This window comes from Lepidochelys kempii, chromosome 2 (genome assembly GCF_965140265.1).
Source record: "Lepidochelys kempii isolate rLepKem1 chromosome 2, rLepKem1.hap2, whole genome shotgun sequence".
NCBI lineage: Eukaryota > Metazoa > Chordata > Testudines > Cheloniidae > Lepidochelys > Lepidochelys kempii.
Genome location: NC_133257.1, coordinates 75603276 through 75628435, shown reverse-complemented (window position 1 = coordinate 75628435; position 25160 = coordinate 75603276). Strand labels below are relative to the sequence as shown.

The 25160-nt window shown below is 41.0% G+C and overlaps 1 protein-coding gene across 6 annotated transcripts in view; it reads right to left on the bottom strand.

Annotated features, from left to right (window-relative positions):
- The window catches only part of NOL4 (nucleolar protein 4), a 255887-nt gene that overhangs the window by 79353 nt on the left and 151374 nt on the right, over positions 1–25160 (bottom strand). For all 6 annotated transcript variants that reach the window (XM_073331285.1, XM_073331283.1, XM_073331284.1 and 3 more), the window contains one exon: positions 22274–22557. In XM_073331285.1, coding sequence (XP_073187386.1) covers positions 22274–22557 — 284 coding nt within the window. The remainder of the gene's footprint in view (positions 1–22273; positions 22558–25160) is intronic.

Below are 25160 nucleotides of genomic sequence, written 5' to 3'. Positions count from 1 at the left end.
TGGCAGAGGGAAATGGAATCACCAGAAACTTACATAACTTCAAATTTCTGTGTGGCTTAGTGTTGTGGCATGACATACCATTTGAAATAAATGTTGTAAGCAAGAGACTCCAAGGTGTTGACCTTGATATATCTGGAGCAATGGAACTGGACAAAGCAAAGTCAGACCTACAGTCTTACCGGCCAGATGAGGGATTTCAAAATGTTCTGAAGAGTGCACAGAAGTTGGCAGAGGACCTTTACACTGAAGCTATTTTCCCACCCATTCAAGAATACAAGAGTCACCAAAGAAGATGACATTTTGATTATGAGGCAAGGGATAATCCCATAAGAGACCCCAAAAAACAATTCAAAGTTGAATTCTTTAACCAGCTGCTAGATTGTGCAATACAGTCAGATGAAGAACGTTTCATGCAGCTCAAGGAACACAGCAGTATATTTGGGATGTTGTATGATATTCCAAAACTCCTCACTATACCTGAAGAAGACCTACACCAGCAATGCAGGGCACTAGAGACAGTGTTGACACATGATGACATGCGCGATATTGATGTGAGTGATTTAGGTGATGAACTGAAAGCCCTTTCAAGACACATTTCAGCAGGATCAACTCCAAAGGCTGTTTTGGAGTATATGTCCACAAATAAGATGACTACCCTCTTTCTAAATGCTTTTGTTGCTCTGCGCATACTTCTAACACTTCCTGTGACAGTTGCCAGTGGAGAATGCAGCTTCTCCAAGCTGAAGTTAATAAAAACACATCCACGCTCCACAATGACACAGGAGAGGCTGGTCGGCTGTGCAACTATCTCAACAGAGCATGAGCTGGCCCAGACTGTGGACCTTCAGCAGGAAGCAGTTCAAATCTTTGCAACCAAGAAGGCACGGAAAGCACCACTTTGATTATTCAAACAGATAAAAATGCCAGTGTTTACTACGCAGACAAGAAAAGTTACATTTGCTGTTAAGTGTTTGAAAGTTAAGTGTTACTTAAAATTTTTGAACAAGGCATTTCAAGTTGTTAGTTCTCCTTTATTGGGGTAGGTAGCAGAGCAGTACCATGAGAGGAGTAGAACAGGAAGAAGGCAGAACTGAGACCTTTCAAAGTTTTGGACCAAGCGAGGGGGTATGGGGGCGACATTTGAGCCCCCCTTCTCAGGTGCCAAAATGTTGTGGGCCGGCCCTGCATAGAAGTTATCTATTCACCAGATATATTTTTCCCTCTACATCTCCACTCTTAAAAGTGAATCTGTCTAACACATTACTCGTTGTGCCTTGCATGCTATGGTCCTGATGCTGACAGAAACTCTCACTGAAGCCCATCATGTTGCCTGTATCAGGACCAGCCTCTGCATTTTTTTTTAAAAATACAAAGACAGCGTGGTGGGGATTTTGATATAAAAGGTGACTCAGCTCTTGACAATGCCACCTAAAAGAGACATCCCGGCCAATGGAAACTACAGAGCCAGCGCTCAGGGCAGAGGCCGCGTGTGGAGCCCCCATGACCACCCCTCCCCCTCGGAGCTAGAAGGACATGCCGGCTGCTTCCCATGAGCTGGGCAGGAAGCCTGACTGCACCACCAACCAGTTCTGACCACAGCCGCCAGGATCCCTTTTCGACCAGGTGGTCCGATTGAAAACCAGACACCTGGCAACCCTACTTTAGCGAGGCCTTGCTCCAGAAGCTATGGACTGGAGATTGCCTGTCCTTGCTGGTTTGCCCCTAACTGATCTGTGTTTCTCCCGTTTAAGCTCCTCCCTCCAATTCTGACATCTCCCACAGGTGCAGCTGGTTAGGACCACCTGAGCACTAACCCTCTGTTGCCCAGTGCAGGGTTTGCATACCCCATCATCCTATTGTATGCATCAAATCTTGTATAAAATCTCTAGAGATCTAAATGTTTTTACAGAAAGTCATGGAATGAAAAGATCTAGCATGGATCTTGCAAATACTTGCTCTACGTGGTGTGAATTTCAAAGCATCGTGTGGAAGGCATCCATGCAGAGAAGAATCATGTATTTATGAATCACCTCTATATTGCTTTGAAAATGTACCCCTTATTTTCTTGAAATGTGTTGAGGTATGAGTTTTTGTCATAGCATTATTATGCAGAGCACAATATAGAGTGGTAATCTTTCTATATTTATTTAATATAATTTCACTTTAGCTTTTCTGGCCTTCGATCAAGCTGTAAAGTGATGGTTGTAGAAAATCTGTTGATGGCATGAAATAACTCTTTCATTAAAATGATCTGATAGGATAATTTTTTAAAAGATTCTACTTGCCAAGCAGCCACTTTTAGTTAACAGGTCTGTGTCAGGTTAACTGATATAAAGCAATACGTCTGTGAAGGACTGTATTTCCATCAAAATATTGCCTACCTAGGGCCCAATCTGAAGGCAATCTGTGTGACAAATGGAGCTTCAAGTAGTTTTTAATTGTAGATAAATTCTGCGTGCTATGCTTACTCAGAGTTCAGCGTGATTCTTCTGTGACCCTAGTGTGTCCCTGAAATCAGGAATATCCTAGTTTATATACTGAAGCCAGAACTGATTTTCACCAGTAATGTGCAGTCCTATTGTACAAAGCAAAAGAGTGGAAAGGCATGCTTGCATGCATTCACATGCACACACATTTATGAAATACAGTTACAAATGGAAGAAGTCTGCAACTGTGGGTTTGAAAGAGCCCCATACTCTCTCTCCATCCCCTACACTTACTGCTCCAGACAAATTCTCCTTACAAACTTTTCCCTCGGGTTCTCCCCACATGGTGAAAAGGGAGCTGTTTTTATGCTCAACTTTCATAAGTAACAGATCACCACAAGCAAATTCAGAAATTGACAATTCCTGAAATCTACAGCTGGCAGAGAAACCAAGGAGCCAAACTTTTGTGCCCTGCTCCCTTCTACTTTGCAGAGTTCACAGTCTACAAATTCTAAAGAGCTGGAGCTCTGGAAAAACAGTCCAGGCCTTGTCTTCACAAAAAAAGGTGTGTTCTTAGCTCCCCCAGTCTTTAACTCTACCTATTAACTGATGTAAAAACTACAAACTTGTCTTAACTAGGATATTAACTGAAGTTACCTAACTAGAGTTTAGAACACATTTTTTGTAGTGAAGACCATATTGTGGATCAGATGGTGTGATCCATGCACTTTAGCAATTAGACTCCTTATCTGGCTACCCCATGTCTTTCACAAATTCCTGCCAGAGGCAAAGTAAATATCAGCATGGAGTGAGGGAGCTGGGTCTAATCTTAATACAGTCCCTAGAAACTCTCCTTTTTAATGAAATAATGTGAGCCCCTCTCTTGCTAGATTGATTAGGGGCTGAATTTGGCCTCTTATTTTAATATTGACGGTAGTAAACCCCCAGTTATACTTTTCTGGCATTAATTAAAACCTTGCAAGCTCTTAAATCCCATTTGAAGAATCACTTGTCTTCCACCAGTGATTTCCCTTGACTTTTCTAAATGTGTGAATTGTTATACATAGGACCATTCCCTTACTTGTTCCTATATTTTAAGGAATAGGTTCTGATACTTCAGCATAAACACTATTACTTGACCCAGTCCTGATTTCAATGAAATCCATGGCAATTTTTCCCCACAGATTTAAGTCGGAGCAACAGAAGTCCCATTGGCTTCATCTGACATTTATGGAGATTATGATTTAGTAAACTACATCATTCTCTCATTCTTTTTATTCTTCATTTTCATGTATTTGTCTCTATTCTGAGATGGCTGTGCTGTACTAAACTTGTGACACATTCTCACAGCTAAACCAGTGACCTGAAATGTGTGACCCCATGGTCACGCGTGGCTCTCCAAACATTTATTTTTATGACCCTCACCAATTTTTTTTTATTTCTACACATTTTCTATCATTGTGATGGTTCCTTGTGTTAGAAGAGGCACTGAGTTAAAGTTGTAATAAGGTAAAAATATATAAACATTGCTCTTAGGATCTCATAATAAGAAATTATTTTTAAGAAAGACACCAGAAACTTGAGACCTTCATCCCAAAGCACTCTGGAGTTTGTTCCTATGCTGTATGATTGCTTTCTAACCCACATCTCAGAGCTTTTGGACTATTATACTTCACTTTGAAAAGGTTTTGCTTAATTAAACAGAACACTATCCCATGTAATAACAGTTCTGAATAGCTTTAAACAATTGTACAAAGAATTCTATGATAAAATGAAACCAATTAGACTCCTTCTAGACTTTTTAACTTCTTTAGATTCATACTCACTTGCTAAATTATTACTTACATCTCTCCCTTTTCACATCACCTCGGAATTTGCCCTACTGACTCTGAGTGAACTGGTGTAACTCATATGACTAGAGGGCCAGAAGAAACGAGCACAGTAAGAAAAACAAGTACCAGGCAGATATAAATTAAATTTAGCTGTTTCCAAATTTTAATTTACACCTTTGAGTAGATTGGTTTTAAGGACTCAAACATAGTGCAAAGGAGTCCACATTAGTGGCAGGTAATCTAATGTACACCACTTCACAGTGATTTGTTTTGCTGAGTACTATGTTTTTACAAAATCATGGCCTGTACAACTTTGGAATTTTTTTCAGCCAGTCAGATTGCTATCTGAGTCTAAGCCATGTTAGAAACAGCTATTGCAATATACATGCATATAACCTGTTAATGAAGCAAAGCAAACATATCAGAGTTATTTCTCATATACTTGTGCTCTTAATATATACGCAAGCAAAAACAAATAATTCTTGTAAAATTTATAGTGGAATCTGTAGCAAAATTCCTCAAGCTGGCATATCTGCTTTTATAGGCTATACCAGAAAACATGTAACATTACAGTTTCAGAAGTTAATTCTGCTATCAATGCATATATATATCTCCTGTAAATGTTTATGGGAGATACACACATGCATCACTGGGAAATGAGACCTCCCTTACCACAGAAATCTTAGAGCTTTTATATAATTTGTAATTCTGATTTTATAACTTTCTTGTTCACTTTCTTTTATCCTTCAGTACAAGGATTAAGAACTACTAAGACATATTTACTTCATTTTATTCATACAGGCTTGTATCTTCCCTAATTTGAAAGGGACACAGTCATCTTGAAACCTAAAAAGTTACTACTGGAGCACAAATTAAATTATTAAATAAATAAAAATAATAATAATTAAGAACAACAAATTAAAAAGGAGTTCAAAGTAAATTTAAGTGCTACGCCTACTCCTGAGTTTCCCTGCCAATTTTTGTGGCTTTATAATCACATTTTCTGATTTAAAAAAATGTTTCTTTTCTCTCTGTAACCCTTAAAAGCCCATAAAAACAACAGGTGAACCTGACAAAGACCCTGGTACTGCTAACACTTATGCACATGGTTAAGTCATACTTGAGGCATCACTAACTCAGAAGGAGCATATTGGTACCTCTCTGCCTGTTACCCACAACCGTCCCTCCACCACTGTTCTTGATTGTCCTAAGAGTACACATTTGGTCCAAACTCACTCCTTCCCCACAAATCCCACTCAGCCCAGAAGCAGCACAGGATACAGGAAAGCTTTAAGAAATTTATTTTGATTAATACAGGCTTTGGAAAAGGTGCAATCCCACGGGGTTCCATCTGTAAAACAAGTTTTAAAAAAAAGCAAATGACAAACTGTACAAACGAATGGCTTTACTTCACTCCAACAGTTATTGCAGGTTCATACTCTCGAGCTGCTCCCCCCATGCTAGCTGGAGTAAGAGCAGAATGAGAGTGACCACCACACTGCACAACGTTGGAGCTATACAGGGCATTTGGATTAACAGCTGATGAGGTGGCGTGATTCAAGATGCTGCACTCCCAGTGCATTACTAGATCCAGCTTCAGCATCGCTAGAGCTAACCCCACCCCCTACCTCAATAGGCTAGCTAGCTGGAGCTGAAAGCACCACTTAACTTGAACTAGAGATTTTTTTGTGTGCATGGGAGCTGGGTTAGGGGCAAAACTTGAGTTATGCCTTAAACTAACTGCAGTGAAGACAACAGACACACACAGATCACAAAGGGAGCCAAGGAAAACACACACCCATCACTGGGGGCTATCCAAAGGGTCCAGCCCCAGCTCAAAGCACATCCCCTTCTGTCCTAAGCACCGAGACAGAGAACATTGTACAGGGATGTCATTGAGAACACACAGCATGGGGCCATCCACCTCCCAAGGAAATTCACTTACATCTCCATGCTCCTCAAACAGCTACCAGCCTTCCCTTTTGACTCTGACGTGCAAAGCAGCCCTGGGAGCTCCAGTGGAACAGTAGGTGGAAGACACACAAGGCAAAGGTGCTGGGTGGCTCAGCTGAGGGGTTTCCCTGATGAAGCTACGTCATTCTCACTGCCAAGGATGGCACCTAGAAGGAAACGCAAGAGGAGGAAAACGTTAGTTCATCATCGGTACCCAACACTGATAAGTAAAACAGAGACAGGGATGACCAACAGATCATATTGTTTTTAATTAAAATATACATGAAAGAATCACATAAGCTTACCTGCTAGAGCACCAGCCCCCAGAGGTGTACTGGTGTTTGTCACAGTGGATCCCTGGGTGACATGTGAAGACGGGGGGTTCAGAGTCAGGTGGCTCTGGACACGTTCCCAGCTGACCAACATGATGATCTTGTGTGTGAGGGCATAGGCACTGTTTCAGATGGCACACATCCAGATTTATGCTGGATAGAACCATTTCAGATAATGAGAGAAGATGAGCATGTGAACAGGATCACATATAAGTCTACACACCCACCAGAACTAGGGAGAAGTGAAGGGCAGTGATAGAAAGGGTCAGCAAGCCACAGACTGAGATGGGTGTGCAGGGTACTTGGAGTGATAGTGCAGCATGAAATGGTGGATAGGAAGCAGCAGGTGCTTGCAGAAGCTTCAGGGCTAGGTCCAACACCTCTCCTCTGTGGTGACCTGCAATATTTAATAGAAACACAGTTTGGAAGCCCAGTTAAACACTGTTGCAGTCAAAAAGCTCCAGTTGTTTATGAAATTTATGAAATATTAAAGTACCTTGTGCAATTCACATGTTCCCTTTTTATGGATCGCTCTTCCACGGTCATGATGAATTCTTTCAGAAAGCCAAAACGGATAATAAGCTTTCAGGGTCTTCACATCCTTATGCATCTTTATCCTCTGCTGCTAAAATGGCATACTTTCATGCTCTTTGATTATTCTGATTATCCTTGCCTTAGTGAACAGCAGATAAGTAATACTTCCTGTCATAAATATAAAGGGAAGGGTAAACCCCTTTAAAATCCCTCCTGGCCAGAGGAAAAATCCTCTTACCTGTAAAGGGTTAAGAAACTAAAGGTAACCTCGCTGGCACCTGACCAAAATGACCAATGAGGAGACAAGATACTTTCAAAAGCTGGGAGGAGGGAGAAAAACAAAGGGTCTGTGTCTGTCTGTATGATGCTTTTGCCGGGAACAGAACAGGAATGGAGTCTTAGAATTTAGTAAGTAATCTAGCTAGGTACGTGTTAGATTATGATTTCTTTAAATGGCTGAGAAAATAGCTGTGCTGAATAGAATGAATATTCCTGTCTGTGTGTCTTTTTTGTAACTTAAGATTTTGCCTAGAGGGATTCTCTATGTTTTGAATCTAATTACCCTGTAAGGTATCTACCATCCTGATTTTACAGAGGTGATTCCTTTACTTCTATTAAAAGTCTTCTTGTAAGAAAACTGAATGCTTTTTCATTGTTCTAAGATCCAAGGGTTTGGGTCTGTGGTCACCTATGCAAATTGGTGAGGATTTTTATCAAACCTTCCCCAGGAAGTGGGGTGCAAGGGTTGGGAGGATTTTGGGGGGAAAGATGTGTCCAAACTACGTTTCCCAGTAAACCCAGATAAAATTTGGTGGTGGCAGTGGAAATCCAAGGGTAAAATAATTTTGTACCTTGGGGAAGTTTTAACCTAAGCTGGTAAAAGTAAGCTTAGGTGGTTTTCATGCAGGTCCCCACATCTGTACCCTAGAGTTCAGAGTGGGGAAGGAACCTTGACACTTCCTAATCAATATCATCTCAACTGCTCAGTCTCCAGGATCTTTATCTCCTTTCTACCAGTTATAGAAGATCATAGCAAAGAAGCAGTCCTCATGAAGATTTGTCAAGATTCCTGAATCACAAGAAATGCTATTTTCCCTGCTTACCTCACCCTACTGCCTACCCAGAACCCTCTTCAAATTGGACATCACCAGCATCAAGAGTAGACCCAACCACCACGAGCAGCAGAGGTTTAAGTGCCAAAGGACTGTATTGCTGTATCAAGCTAAAATTTCCCTGCAAAGTGCTGATTTGTTTAGTCAGCAGGTAGTCCGTGATGGACAATGTTGACTGACACAAGTGAACTTGCAGCAACAGGTGTGGAGGTCAGGATGCATGGGTCATAACCTCACAAAAATATCATGCACTGAAAATTAAGATCCTTCAACCAGGGAATAACATTATTTGTCAGTCTTTCCTGTTTTCCTATACTCATGATATACAATCAACAGTGATGTATTTCTGTTATCTTGTTCTTTACTTGATCATAATGGACCGTTTACCCATCCATGTTGTCCATTTTGATGACATGAACCACGTCTGAGCTATGCTTCTCCAGGAAAGTAAACCAGGGGGAAAATGAATGGGAGGGAAACTGCGTGGAAATAGGAGTAGCAAAAGGGAAAGTGAGGGTAAAACACTAGTAGTGAAAAGGAGGAAAAAAATCGAAGGGGGGAAATACAAAAGATGCACTCTTGTAAAAATCATTTCCAAATTGATTACTTCTTTCCCACCAGAAATAAAGGGAGAGTCCCAGGGAATAATTCACTTCTTTCACCTCACTTCTGCCAACACACTAAATAAGGGGACTAAGCTGTACTTCACTTGCAAGACTTCTTGCTGAAGATTATATTGGAGAGCCCCAGAGAACATTCAACCCAACATTTCTTTATACACTTTAGTATTTGTGGGTGTTCAACCCCAGAGATTTCTATGAATGGTGATGGTATTGAAGAAGTCAGTGCCTCTGGCTACTTACAAGTACTGTGCTGCCTGCCTCATCATGCTTTCTTGAAAGTTCTTAATGAACATTACTCTGTCTTGCTGGGGGTAGGAGGGAGGGAGCAATTTGTCCACAGCAAGCACAGTGGGTATGAAGAAGTGTCAAACCAGCAGCAAATTATTTGATTGCTTTTAGCTTTTGCTCAAGAAAATCTGAGCAACATCTTCCCTTGTTTAAAAAGAGAGCTACATCAGTCAGTAACAAAACATTATTTATTTATAAATACCTAAAATATTATTATAAAACAAACCTACAAACATTTCATCATAAAAATGAGACTCAGCAGTGGTTTCTTTCCTCTGTTCATGGCTGACTCTGGCTATTATACATAAAAAAAAGACACCTTTCCAGGATTGATGGCTCCTTAAATAAAAATACAGTTTTGGAGGACTATAAAGTACGTAGGAAGTAGCCAGTTACCAAGGTATTCATCAGAGAGTAGTTTGAGGGCCAGCTCTTCAATCTCTGACATCTGCAAAGTAAAAGATGGCAGTTCATTAGCTGCAAATAATATTAAGACTAAATACAGTTACCAGGAATAGTAATTATTATTAAATCTCTCTCCGTTCACCATCAGATAATATTCAATCTTCCAAAACCAGGTCTCAGACCTCCCCTTCCCCCTCCCACCCCCCGCAGTATCTCTCTAGCTGGTAGCAGAGAGTGGGGAGATAGCTGTTCTGAACCATCTGAACTGGTTGAACTTCAGAACATGCCCTTCAGAAATCAACCTCCTAAGTAAGTGTGTGTGTGTGTGTGGGGGGCAAATATAAAAGAATCAGGGAAGAGGATTCTAATACAGATGCAAGGCCCAATTCTGAAGTCTTTCCTCAGAAACAACCCCCATTAGAACCAATGGAAGCTGCCTGAAAGGTGCAGACTTGGGTCTCCAGCATGCACAGCTTAACGAAGTTGTGGACTACACAGATGGAAGCAGCTAGGAGTTTCAGAATTTCCTTACCTCTGTTGCAGCTGCTGCCTTCAATATCTTTCACCCTTGTCCAAGCTAATGCCCAGCTGCTAAATCCAGATGTAGTTAGACAGAGCCCAGGCATTCCCTGAAGTTGCCATTGCTTCTGCTTCGGCGTCAGGGAGTGGTTACTCTTAAGGTAAATGTGAATGAGTTCATAGAACAAATAGTTGGATCAGTGAGTAACGTACAAGCAGCCTGGAATCAATAGCATCATTAAATGGTGCCTGACCAAAATGTAATTTTTTAAAATCAGAGAAAATGTGATTTGAGAAAGATCACTCCAAAGACACTCTCTGCCAGGTAAGCAGTATATTAGGAGGACAGGACTTTATCCACAGATTGGATCAAATTCTACTTTCTATTACACTTGTATAAATCTGGGGTAACTTCATTGACTTAATAGGATTACTGTGGATTTACGTCACTGTAATGGATGCCATGCAAACAAATTATCTCATTGTCAAGAGTTTTCACTAAACTTGAGTTCCAGGTATACTCAGTGAACCTCTATGTGTGAGGAATTCGACATTCAATTGATGTCATCACGCACAAAGCGATTTGATGTATTTAACTGGTTTTGCTAGAGCATCTACATGCTTCTAATAAACACTGCACTAGCTGTTTAGCACCTATATGTCAAGTTGCTTAATTTCTTTTAGTAACCCTTTTCTACCCAAGCATTTAGTTCCAGGCAGCCCCTGAAACTAAAAGTCTGACAATCACAGAGCATAAAATATATTTCTTTCTCAAGGGAAAGATTCACGTTACCACTTTCCACATGGAACAAGGTAACCTTGAATGCCTTGGTCCCAGGCAGCATCTCAGTAGCCTTCATTACTCCATTAAGTTTGATTGCCCCTATAAGGGAAGAGTGACAAATCTCTCTCTCACACACACAAACACACAGACACACACTTTCAGAAAAGCTTTGTTCTTAGAGCTATACAGTCTTCTCCCCCCGTCCCCCTCCCAAAAAAAGATAATAGTCTGACTTCTGGAGCTAGTTCAGCAGCCCCTCTCATTTCATAGAAGTAGAGAAGAGTAAAGCTAACAGTGGTAAATAGTAAAAGAATATATAAAGGGCTACCTCTTCACAGTATGAGGGCCTTAGAGAAGCTACTACAAATGAAACAGGAGCTGAAAGGGAAAGAGATGAAGGGCTAGATTGTCCCTGGCTTTTTTGTGGGTGAGCTGGAATGGGGGAGGAAGTTGCAAGGAACCTTCCCCCCGCCCTTCCCTGCTCACCTTGTTCAAGAACCAGGGAGAGCAGAGAGAGACTCTCCAAATTCAATTTGACTCCAAAGAGACTGCGGCCAGGGAACCCAGGGACAGCAGGATCCACCATCCAAAAAGATGTTTAAGCCTTTATATTCCCCACTCCGTACATGCCAAAGATCTGTGAGTGCTCTCCTTAGCATAGTGCAGCTCTCAATCAGACAATCCTTACCCAAGGCTGTGTGCAACGTATGCATTCTGCCCCAAGGAATGAATTCCTCCTTTATGTCACTTATTCTAACATTCATATCTTAGAATCTCAAAATATGTCTATTCATTTAAGCAAAGACAACAAATGTGGAATTAATCTGATTGCAATTATTGGGTCTTTGAAGGAATTCACCACACTTCTCTCTATGCTGGGGGGAGCAGCACCACCCAGAAGGATGTTTAAGGCTGGTGCAGTCCCAGCATGACCCTTTTATGTTCTATGCGATTAGAAGGTGGGTGTCATACTGGAACAGCACAGTGCCTCACCATAACCTTTTTTGCATGTTGACAAGTCTAGCATCACACTGAACATTACCTTTTAACATACTTTTTCTTTTCTCCCTAACAGTTTAAAGCCAGTACAGTAACCCAGCAGAATTTAATTCTGTATATCGTACTAGCCTTATAATTAAGCAATAAAACAGGAATGTCAAACACCCAGTCCACAGGCTCTTGAGGTATTTACAACTGTATCAGCAAAAACAACGTTCAACAGGCATGAACATAATTCTTAGAGGCATTTCCTAGCAGCCTGCAGAGCTGAGGTCAAAGTAACATTTCAGGGTAAAAAATCCACAGCTTCCTGCCATGCCCTACCCAGATGGTGAGCTTCACCTGCAAGAGAGACACTTAGAGTAACACATTTTCCAGAAGAGGAGCCCAAGCAGAAACCCATGTCTGAAAAGCTTGGATCCTGATGCAAATTCACAATTCATACCTTGGCACATCTGTGGCTTCATCTGGTCAGATTGTTACACAAAGACAGAAAAGTACTTTCTTTGCACAAAAAAAGTCAATTGCATACAAGTGCTAAAGGTCCTGTTAAAGGAGCAGGAGCCTTTGATATTACCCTTGCCCATACAATGATGCCCCAGTCTTAGTTGGAGCCTCTGTGTGCTACTGTAATTCAAACAACAGATGATGATGAAGGAAAAGAAACAGAAAAGAAAAAAAAATACTTTCAGCAGCTCATCAAAGAGAAAAATATATTCATGCTTAGAGCTACCACGCTTATCCAGTCTACCTTCTACGCACTATCAAACCTCTATTCAGGAAGATATCAGATTATCATATCCAAGTCTCTCACTCTTCTTGAAACAGTTCCCTTTTCCAGATGACTTTTCAAGTAACCGTTTACAAGGCAACTCCACAAAGGAGTGCAGCCTATTGTGGCACAGCTCCGACCTTGTCCCCGTGGGTCCCACGCTTCCATGCAGTTTATGGTAGCCTCAGAGGCTCACTGTGACCCTCCATGTAGCCCTTCTCTCTGTAGGGCCAGGGTTATAGTCTACTGAGCTCTTTTCATCATACGCCAGCAAGGAGGTCGGTGAGAGAACTCCCACAGTCTCTGTGGTCCCTATGGGCTTACTCCTGAACAGTTTAGCCTCCTGTCCTGACAGGGGCCTGTCTTCCCCTCCCAGGAGGTGTTTCTGTAGTGGTGGGTTCCAGGGAACCCGGGCCCGCCCTCTACTCTGGGTTCCGGCCCAGGGACCCTAATGGCAACAGCTATTGGCAGCCGACCTTTCACTGCCAGAGTTGCTACATTTCCTTGGGCCACATCCCCACAGCTCTCCCACTTCTCTCTCTTAACGCAGTCTTCAACCTTACCTTAGGGCTCTCTTTCCATTAGCTTGAGAGTGTCTTCATTACCCAGCCCTTCAGCTGCACTTCTTCTCCCCTGGCTCCCCTTGGCCTGACCGGAGTGAGCCCTTTTATAGTATCAGAAGGCCTTAATTAGAGTCAGGTGTTCACATTAGCTTCACGGCCTCACCTGCCTCTTTGCAGGTTAATTGGAGTCACGTGTTATCATTAGCCTGGAGCAGCCCCTGCTCTGGTCAGTCAGGGAACAGAAAACTGCTTATCCAGTGGCCAGTATATCTGCCTTCTACTACGCTGCTGTACCCAACTGGCCTGGGTCTATTATGCTATATATAAAGAACACTATCATCTCATAAAGAGAACATTTGCTCTAGAAAAGCCCCCACATTCCCAAATCTTCACCAAGCAAGCATATAAACAAAACATACAGATGGAGGCAACTAGTTAAACAGTGTCTCCCCCTATCTCAGAGACATAATGCCAGTTGTGATGAGGTTCCCACCAGACATGGTCTGATTTTTGATACTGAGCTAGGATGTTATCGTAACTTCAAAAAAACCTAAACGTGGGACCAATGTTTCCTCTAATTTTTGACAGGCCATGTGTGCAAAAAAATTCTTCCGTGCAACTTGTTGTGCTTCTGTGCAAATTTTTTGTGCGTGCGGTGTTTTGCCGTGTGCGCGGGGTTTAGGATCTGTGTGCGCGCGCACATGCACACAGCTTAGAGGGAACAGTGTCTGGGACCCATGCAGCTCAGTGACTGCCTCTCTTCCTATCCCTCACCATGATAGCTATGCTCAGTGGGGATGCTAATGCAACAGAATCCAAGTTTGAACCTGACACGGCTGGGGGAAAGACATTAATGTAGAGGGCCCATGACTGTGGAACCAGCTACCACGTATTGTAGATCGTGCTGAGCATAACTTTTACCATATGTAGGGCCTGATCCAGCATCCACAGGAGTCCAGGGAAGCAATTCCACTGACTTCAATGGGCATAGGGCCCTGAGCACGATGCAGCACCCATTTATTCATCAGGCAGTTCTCAATTAATAATGTCATGAATCACCCTTACAATGGATACTGGAAAGCCAGCAGCCAAGATATGACCACGATAGGACCACAGCTTTAAAGATGAAACTGGAAACAAGTTCTTCCTTTTAGAGACGTTATGATAAAGCTCCATATTTTTGTAGTGCAAGCAGAAATGACAATGATGTGTACATTAGAAAGATATAATATAATTAAAGTGAAAAGTCATAGGATGCAGTGTTCCTTGTTTATTGCTTTGCTCTTCATTTTTTAAGAAAGGAAAAAAAAATTTATGTACTTGTCCACCAAGTTTAACCGTCTAAACATATGAGCTAATTATAATGCATTTCACAATATTGGCCAGATGTTCTAATCTATGATAAATATAATCAATCATCTCTAACTCTTCTGACTAAGAGTGACAAAACTATATAACTGTGATTTCTGATATTCTAAATCAAAGAAATATTTTTCCATATAGTGTCAGTCTAATCTTATCATCATAGTGCACATGAGGGAAAACATCATAAAAGAGAAATGGTTTACTATATTTCAATAAATGATGTGGTAGAAATAAAGATTTGTACACCCAAAAGTTCTTCCAAAAAGGAGCTTACAGTCTAACAGAAGATAACAATACAACATTCATCATGATTAATCAGGAATCTAGGTGCTCCAGAATAAAACCTCAATAGGATTTACACATGGCCTTAACTGCATAATTACTTTATGCACACATGTAACTCTTTGAATTACATCCCTATCACTATTTTATACATTGGAAACCCAGTATTTTCCCATTGTCTTTTAATATAACTTTTCTCAACTCTCATCTCCCGCATGGCTCTTAAATTTATTAAGGGAACATTATTAAAATGGATAAGAAATGTATATAAATTTGATGCTTAGTGAACATTAAACCTGATTTTTCTCATACATAGCTAGGAAACAGTCAGGGGGGTTCTGAATGGAATCACATTTTTTCAACAATATTCATAACTGTAAATGATGCCATTGCTCAGGTCTGATTAAAGCTGATCTTTTTATATGTTGGGAAGGGCCAGGGTCAGAGTCTCGGCTGCAGTCTAGTACCTTCGTGCCACTCTTCCTACATGGGGATTGCACAGGCATGGGGGAATCCACAGATGATTTCTAGTCCACCTCCACATGCAGTGCATATTTGGGCACTAGGAGGATGGCCAGGGCATTACTGCACTTTTGCTATTTTTTGTTAGTGGATGGCCCCTGTGGTGGGATAGCCAGTCACATAAATTAGAGCAACCCCCAAGGAAGACAAGGATGTTGCAGAAAAGTTCAATGAATTCTTTGCATCAGTCTACATTGCAGAAGATATGAACTAGATTCCCACACCCAAGCCTTTCTATTTAGGTAACAAATCTGAGGAACTGTACTGACTGAGGTGGCAGTAGAGGAAGTTTTAGAGCAAACTGATAAATTAAACAGTAATAAGTCACCAGGACCGGATGGTATTCACACAAGAGTTCTGAAGGGACTTAAATATGATATTGCAGAACTACTAACTACTGTATGTAACCTATCGCTTAAATCAGCCTCTGTACCAGGTAACTGGAGGGCAGCTAATGTAACACCAATTCTTTAAAAAGGCTCCAGAAGCGATCCTGGCAATTATAGGCCAGTAAGTCTAACTTCAGTACCAGGCAAATTGGTTGAAATTATAGTAAATAATAGAACTATCAGACACATAGATGAACACAATATGTTGGGGAAGAGTCAAGATGGGTTTTATAAAGAGAAATCATGCCTCACCAATCTATTAGAATTCTTTGAGGAGGTCAACAAACATGTGGACAAAGGTGATATAGTGTACTTAGACTTTCAGAAAGCCTTTGACAAGGTCCTCACCAAAGGCTCTTAAGTAAAGTAAGAGCCATGGGATAAAGGGAAGGTTCTCTCATGGATTGGTAACTGGTTAAAAGATATCGGGGGTAGCCGTGTTAGTCTGTATCCACAAAAACAAGGAGTCATCCAGTGGCACCTTAAAGACTAACTGTTAGTCTTTAAGGTGCCACTGGACTCCTTGTTGTTTTTGTGGTTAAAAGATAGGAAACAAAGGGTAGGAATAAATAGTCAATTTTCACAATGGGGAGAGGTAAATAGCAGGGTTCCCCAAGCTTCTGTACAGAGACCAGTGATGTTCAACATATTCATAAGTGACCTGGAAAAGGGGGTGAACAGTGAGATGGCAAAATATACAGACAATACAAAATTATTCAAGCTATTTAAGGCCAAAGCTGACTGCAAAAAGTTACGAAGGGGTCTCACAAAACTGGGTGACTGGACAACAAAATGGCAGATGAAATTCAGTGTTGCTAAGTGTAAAGTAATGAACACTGGAAAAACATAATCCCAACTAACATACAATATGATGGAGTCTAAACTATCTTTTGCCACTCATGAAAGTGATCTTGGAATCATCGTGGATAGTTCTCTGAAAACATCCTCTCAATGTGCAGAAGGAATCAAAAAGATAATAGAATGTTAGAAACCTTTAGGGAAGGGATAGGTAATCAGACAGAAAATATCATAATGCCACTTACACCTTGAATAGTATGTACAGTTCTGATCACCCCATCTCAAAAAAGATACATTAGAATTGGAAAAGGTACGGAGAAGGGAAACACAAATAATTAAGAGTATACAATGGCTTCCATAGGAGGACAGATTAAGAAGACTGGGATTGTTCATTTTAGAAAAGAGACTACTAAGGGGGATATGATAAAGATCTATAAAATCATGAGAGATGTCAAGAAAGTGAATAAGGAAGTGTTATTTACCCCTTCACATACTATAAGAACCAGAGGTCACCCATTTAAATTAACTGGGAATAGATTTAAATCTAACATAAGGAAGTATTTCTTCACATAATGCACAGTCAACCTGTGGAACTTGTTGCCAGGGGATGTTGTGAAGGCCAAAACTATAACTGGGTTCAAAAAAGAATTAGATAAGTTCCTGTAAGATAGGTCCATCAATGGCTATTAGCCAAGATGCTCAGGGATGCAACCACATGCTCAGGATATCCCTAAACCTCTGACAGCCAGAAGCCGGGACTGGATCACAGGGGATGGATCACTCAATAATTGCCCTGTTCTGTTTGTTCCCTCTGAAGCATCTGGTACTGGCCACTGTTGGAAGACAGGATACTGGGCTAGATGGACCATTGGTTTGACCCAGTATGGCCATTCTTACTTAGTAGGAAGAGAGCCTGAGACATGAAGCCTGGTATAAGGGACCTGGTGTAAGGCCTGAACTAAAGTCAGGTCCTGCTGAGATAAAGCAAAGTTAGCAAGAATCGAGCTATGAGCAAAAGTCAGGCCCTGTTACAAAGCAGATGCCTGCTTGCGTGTTCACTATCTGACACATGAACTTGGCAAGAACAGGGCTGGCATTGCAAAAACACAAGCACTCCTAGGCACTAAGTATTTATAGAATCATAGAATATTAGGATTGGAAGAGACCTCACGAGGTCATCTACTCCAATCCCCTACTCAAAGCAGGACCAACAACAACTAAATCATCCCAGCCAGGGCTATGTCAAGCCAGGCCTTAAAAACCTCTAAGGATGGAGATTCCATCACCACCCTAGGTAAGCCATTCCAGGGCTTCACCACTCTCCTACTGGAATAGTGTTTCCCAATATCCAACCTAGACCTCCCTCACTGCAACTTGAGACCATTGCTTCTTGTTCTGTCATCTGCAACCACTGAGAACAGCCTAGCTCCATCCTCTTTGGAACTCCCCTTCAGGTAGTTGAAGGCTGCTATCAGATCCCCCCTCATTCTTCTCTTCTGCAGACTAAACAAGCCCAGTTCCCTCAGCCTCTCCTTATAAGTCATGTGCCCCAGCCCCCTAATGATTTTCATTGCCCTCTGCTGGACTTTCCCCAATTTGTCCACATCCCTTCTGTAGTGGGGGTCCTGAAACCAGGTGTGGCCTCACCAATGCCGAACAGAGGGGAATAATCACTTCCCATGATCTGCTAGCAATGCTCCTGCTAATACAGCCCAATATGCCATTGGCCTTCTTGGCAACAAGGGCACACTGCTGACTCATATCCAGCTTCTCATCCACTGTAATCCCCAGGTCCTTTTCTGCAGAACTGCTGCTTAACCAGTCAGTCCCCAGCCTGTAGCGGTGCATGGGATTCTTCCTTCCTAAACACATTCTGGAAGAGTAGTACCAGAGCACCCCGATACAAGGTTATGTTGTAAACACACTCCCCGAAGATGATATAGAAACACACTGGCCCCTCCTAAAGAGAAGGTGTCATAAATATAAAGGGAAAGGTAACCACCTTTCTGTATACAGTGCTATAAAATCCCTCCTGGCCAGAGGCAAAACCATTTCACCTGTAAAGGGTTAAGAAGCTAAGGTAACCTCACTGGCACCTGACCAAAATGACCAATGAGGGGACAAGATACTTTCAAATCTGGAGTGGGAGGGAACAAAGGGTTCTGTCTGTCTGTGTGATGCTTTTGCTGGGAACAGATCAGGAATGCAGCCTTACAACTCCTGTTAAGTTAGTAAGTAATATAGCTAGAACATGGTTAGATTTCCTTTTGTTTAATGGCTGGTAAAATAAGCTGTGCTAGATGGAATGTATATTCCTGTTTTTGTGTCTTTTTGTAACTTAAGGTTTTGCCTAGAGGGATTCTCTATGTTTTGAATCTGATTACCCTGTAAGGTATTTACCATCCTGATTTTAGAGGTGATTCTTTTACCTTTTCTTTAATTAAAATTCTTCTTTTAAGAACCTGATTGCTTTTTCATTGTTCTTAAGATCCAAGGGTTTGGGTCTGTGTTCACCTGTACAAATTGGTGAGGATTCTTATCAAGCCTTCCCCAGGAAAGGGGGTGTAGGGCTTGAGGGATATTTTGGGGGAAGACATCTCCAAGTGTGCTCTTTCCCTGTTCTTTGTTTAAAACGGTTGGTGGTGGCAGCATACAGTTCAAGGACAAGGCAAAGTTTGTAACTTGGGGAAGTTTTTAATCTAAACTGGTAAGAATAAGCTTAGGGGGTCTTTCATGCAGGTCCCCACATCTATACCCTTGAGTTCAGAGTGGGGAAGGAAACTTGACAGAAGGTCAGGATGACAGGGTGATGGATAGAGATGTTTTGATTGAACCAACATGTAAAGGGTGGTAACTAACCATGTCAGAGGGGCAATACATAACTCATTTGTATCAGTGTATAAAAGAGGAGTCACAGAGGGGTGTCTTTTTCTGGCTGACGGGGGAATGACCTGGTCCACTGTAACAGGCATACATGTGTTCATGGTCCTTTAGAGTCTATGGGATACCTCGACAATAAACCTCGACAATAAACCGAATGCCTTCGCTACTGAACCAAGTCTGTGGTCTTCTTGGGCAGTTCGACTGAGGTCTACTGCATCAGCTATCTGCACAGAGCCACACAGCACACAGAGAACACACACACTACCAACAACTGACAACAGTTATGGTGTAAACTATACCAGGACCAAAGAAGAACTGGCTGCAGAAACAAAGAACTGCAGTTAGCTCCTTCGTGGCTGCCTCTCTCAGCTATGGCCAATGGATTTAGCCATTGTGCAGATGGCAATCTGACCCAATGTATTCATCAACTTTAAACTGCTCAGCAATATGTGGAATCTTCTTTTGGAGCAGAGTCCTGGGAGGTGATGCGCATCCTCCGATCTAATTGGGAGTTGAGTGTTCAGGACCTTTTTGATCAATGCAAAACATTTTGACTACATTTAGCATAAGAGATGTTATTTAAAGGTAAAATACTATTAATTACTTGTATGTGTGAGTGTGTGTGAGCAAGTGAATGTGTGTGTAACAGAGAGAGTATTGACAACAGGTGTTTTACACCAGTACAATTGCACTATAGTACTTTGTTATTGCTGCTATACATGTTTTTTAAAATACTTTATTTTTCAATATAATTAAGAATAGAATTCATTCATAAGCATACTCTTTTACTCCATCAACACATCACACTATGGGAAAACTCTGACACCACTTACTCTATCCAGGGACTACATTCCTTTTGAAATCTGCACAACACGTGTAATAAACAATATATAAAAATTAACAGTAGATGTTAATGTTATGTCGATGTTAAATAACATTAACATTTTTCCATTCCAGGCCACAACAAGGGGGAAAATGTATGTCGAGAAATGGGGTAGGATGGTAGTGAGTGATATGAAAGGTTATATGGCTGTAGGCAACTGACTGGATCGCTTAACATTGTTAAAGTAAAGTAAATAAAGTGTAATACTGGTTTATGTGTTAGCGGGAATTCACTGACACACATACAATGTTAACCCTTTTTAGCAACTTTTTTTTGTTTGAGAATATACTATGGTGCCATAGTTCTGATTGCATTTGGAGACATAAAGCCAGGCCATATTCTTGCCATAACTGTACATTAGTTCCACCTTAAAGACCTTCCCTTCCTCCTTCTCCAAGCTTATTTGCGTGTTTGCAAAAGTACTGGCAGTAGCAGCAGTGTACCTCAGGCAAAAGAGCCTATGTGTCTATCAATATCTGGGTGACTGCCTTGTAAAGGGATCATTGCAACAATATTCCCTGGAGCAAGTGAAGACATTTAGCCAGTTTAGGATTTACTGTGCATTGGTAGACGTCTTGAGTAATTTCAGCACTAGAATATATATAACACTAAGACATAGAGTTAGTCAGAAGATTTTTGATAAAATAAAATTCATTGAAGAGGAAACACTTTGCAGAGACATCAATTTCTACTAAATTTTCATCAGGAAGGTTTTTTTGGGTCCAGGGCTTACTGGTTAAAAAAAAATGAAAAAAAAATCAGAAACACGTTCACTCTACCTGTGATTAGGGAACTGGCCTGGGATGTGGGAAACCCAGGTTCAAATCTCTGATCCTCTCAACCAGAAAGAATAGGGATTTGAACCTGGATTCCCCTGTCAGCATCCTAACTCCCAGACTCTAGAGTGCAGTCAGTGTGTGTGTGTCTCCCTCCTTCCAGAATCGAAAAGTACAGGTTTCAATTCCATCACAATTTGGTTTTCAAGAAACATTCAAAAGGTTTTGTTTCCATTCCAATGCAGAACAACAAATTTCAAAACCTCAAAAGTTACAGTGAAACAGAATTGTCCTCTGGACAGAACTATGGCCCATCTCTGAACACGTCTAGAAAAAGGTTTTCCACACCACTCCCGTTACAAAGCCCTGCAAGAAAATGTAGGAGTTCAAAGTATACCTATATTGCCAGGCTAATTTATAGCCTTTTACTGAAGGCTAGTGACCAGCATTAATAGCATTTCGATCCAGTACGATAATAGCAATAATTGAATTTTAGAAGGTGCTAATCCAATTGGGAGTGTCAGATAAAAAGCAGGACTTGTCACCAATAGGAGCAGAGCAAATCAATGGGAAATTTATATTAAATAGACCATCTCTTCATCTTCCTTAGAATGCACATTCATGACAAATGCCTTCCTAACAAGTTAGCTATCTAACGTGTAGGATCTGTCTTTATCCACAACATAACCACCTTACTTTTCTCCTGCCCATAAATGGAGACCACAGAGAAAAGACCTCAGGCAATTCCAGCTTCATAGAGCAAACCTGTCAGTTTCAATTCAAGTTGGGTGGCTGCATAATACATAAACAATCAGGAAGGAACCAAATCCAGTTCTTTTCAAATGTTGGTGATTTCCATGCAATAATCCATAGGGGCATAGGCATTGTACATTTAAACGGATTCATTCTATGGACATACAGTACATGTGATAGGATGGCCTTCTAAAAGTATTTCAGATGGATAGCTCAGACAGTTTATAAAAACACCTTATAACATCTGTTCTTGAAAGGGAACCACACTATTTTTGTCAGTGTATAAACATGACATATGTATATACTGTATACATAAACTAGTGCATGCAACTCTATATATAGTATCTAAGTAACAATGCGACACATATTGTACAAATTTCATTAAATGCTCAACTGGCAATAACCTTTGGGTGTCTCTTGTAAATCTTTTCCTTTTCTAAGCTATACATTTTATATCTGGAGAATGTGGAAGCATCTTACCTTGCTTCCATTTTCTCTTGCTTCTCTTTCCATCTTGAGATCAGAAATTAGGAGGTTCTTGTATTTGTTCTTTCCATTACTGTTGTGATCATCTAGTCTGTATTCTGAAGTCAGCTGAGCAGAGAGGGGACTGTCACTCAGGTTCAGAGGCTGCTCATCCTGCTCCAGATCTGTTTTGCCATTACTGTTGGTTTCTGCCATCTCCCTGCAGTGTATTCCACCTGAAGCATTGGAACTGTGCCCCACGGTCTCATTGCCATTAAAACTCTCTGCAGCTGAATCATCTATTAAAAAATACATATTTTCAGTAACATGCCACCATTTTTATCTCTGTACCAGATCAAACAGAATTTATGGATTCACAGTGTTTTGCATAGCAAAATTAAAACTGTTTGAATGACGTCTAGCATCCAATGCATTTGTGCCATAAAACAAAATAGTCTTCAAGTAAAATTAAGCTTGGGAAATAAATCTATGGAATGATAGTCAAAGTTAAGGGGAAAGGTCTGGGCTGACACACTAGTGCAATTGTGCACCTAAAAACTAGTGTCATACTGGCTTTTTAGGAGCAAATTCTGCCCTTGTCCAGCTAGGCATGCATCCATTCATTTAGGCTCTTATAACCAAGTCTATCACTGTAACATCACATTTGTTTAAGTCAATGTAGTTGAAGGTGCTGAGGGGGCAGAATCTGGCTCTCAGTTTTCAAGGGGCTGGAAAATATTTTACTAGGGACTAAGCGTTTAAATAGCAGCACAAGTGGCCATTTAAAAAAATTCTGTCATAAGTAGTGTAACATAAATATTCCTTAGTTCCCTGGCTTTGTGCATGCATTGCTGGCACTGGACATTATGCTGGGAAAGTTGTTTCCCGGTAGAAAGACCATGGCTCAGTTGTTCTCAAACTATACGTCAATCATAATTGAAATAATAAAAATTACAATAAAAGACTAAGAGAAAGTCAGATTTTCATCTGAAATTTTTGCATGTTGTTGTTACAAGTAACTTTAAGACTGTTATAACTGAAAATAAAAATATATTTTTCCTCTAGCCTTTCAGAGGCAGATTCTGTCACCTGTGCTTTCAATGCCTTATTCCATGAACAGTCCCATTGGAATCAACAGGGTTCCCTGAACAGCAATGTACTATGCAATGTAGGAAAGGTGTCAGACTCTGGCCTCAGTTTGCTTACTGGATGCATTCAACAGCATTTTTGTGTAGTCACTTTCTTTGGTTTGCTAATGGTGCACACTCTTCCCCAGGCTCCACAAGACTGTCTATCAATAACTAGGGCCCTACCAAATTCACGGCCATGGAAAATGCGTCACAGACCATGAAATCTGGTCTCCTCCCATGAAATCTGGAAGTGGCAGCCAGCATGCCCCTGTGACCCCTTCACCTGCAGGCACCACTTCCCACACTTCCCATTGGCTGGGAACAGAGAACCGCACCCAGTGGGAGCTGTAGTGGGGGCGGCTCCTGTGGATGGTCAATGTCACAAAATGTCTTGTGGCCCGCAATCAGATTACCCTGATGGGCTGCATGCGGCCCGCAGGCCACAGGTTGCCCACCACTGCTTTAGTTTAAGGAAACATCATCTTCTCACATCACAGAATACTTTACAAGCAACAGCTGCAATAGCAAATTTACAAATCCTGTACTAGTGTGTGTTTGTTTTATAAATAATAAACGAACGTAGGAAATACAAAAGTCCCAGGTACAAAACTGTTAGATGGACATATCACATCTTCTAGTCACCAATTCAATACATGTATATTGGAACCACCTCTAAATTAATACCTGGGCCAAATCCAAGGCTTCAGTGGGACCACTGGAATAAGTACAGCAAACAGGAGTTGACCCCTAATAAAGGCCTAAACCTATTAAAGGAATATACTATACATGACAGCCTTTGACCAGACACATGCCTACAGTGCATAATAAAATAAAATGTTGAAAACTCTACTTGCGACTGTAGCAACAGACAGGCTGTTTTATCACACTATGGAACAGGAATCCATATATCTTCTAGTACAGTGCCTAATCCAAGATACACATTATTTTAGATAAAGAACAATGTTTACAACTCTTCTCAAATGGTCTTATGCTCAAAAATAAGATAGAAATACAGAATTGTAACTTTATTTATGGAAAGTCCAAACAAAGTAAGATTGAGAAGCTCCTTGGTTAACACAAGTATATTGGGATAACTGGCAACAGAGGACAGAAATATGTATTAAATGTAAACAGCTCTTTATTACTTAACTACTGAAAAATCCCTGAGAATTAACAATTGTACGTAAGCACTGACATTAAAACAATGATACATGTATTATCAACGTAACTTTAGCGGCACCTACAAATGACTCAATTACTATATAGTAAGCTCTTCTCTCTCGTATAAAGTCAAATGCCTATAGTAAATAATACAGTTATACATGTTTTATCTTTCCCTTTAGGAATAAAAATCTAGGTCTAGGGGGAGAATGATCAGAAGTATGGCTATAAACCCACTTTTGCCATGTAAATATAAATATGAATTACCATAAAAGGACCAAGAAAAAAAAAGCATTTTAGCACTGATAGCTTCTTACAGATGTTACCAAGGTAACTAAATTACACAGTTTAGCATATTTCATTCCTGGGCAGTTGAGCTATTTTTGCAGAGAATACACTAACATTAAAACAACAGCTGTTCTGCAACTGAGACCAAGAACCAGATCCTCTAGAGACCCTTACCCATGTGAAAAGAATTTATTCTCACAAATAGTCCCACTGACTTCAAGGGAAGGTTAGTGAGTCTGACCCAAGAAGTGAAGCATACTTTCCCCACCCCTTGTACCTGGCCAGCTCTGCTGCCATGGTCCTGGCAACTTCCCCTCCCCCTC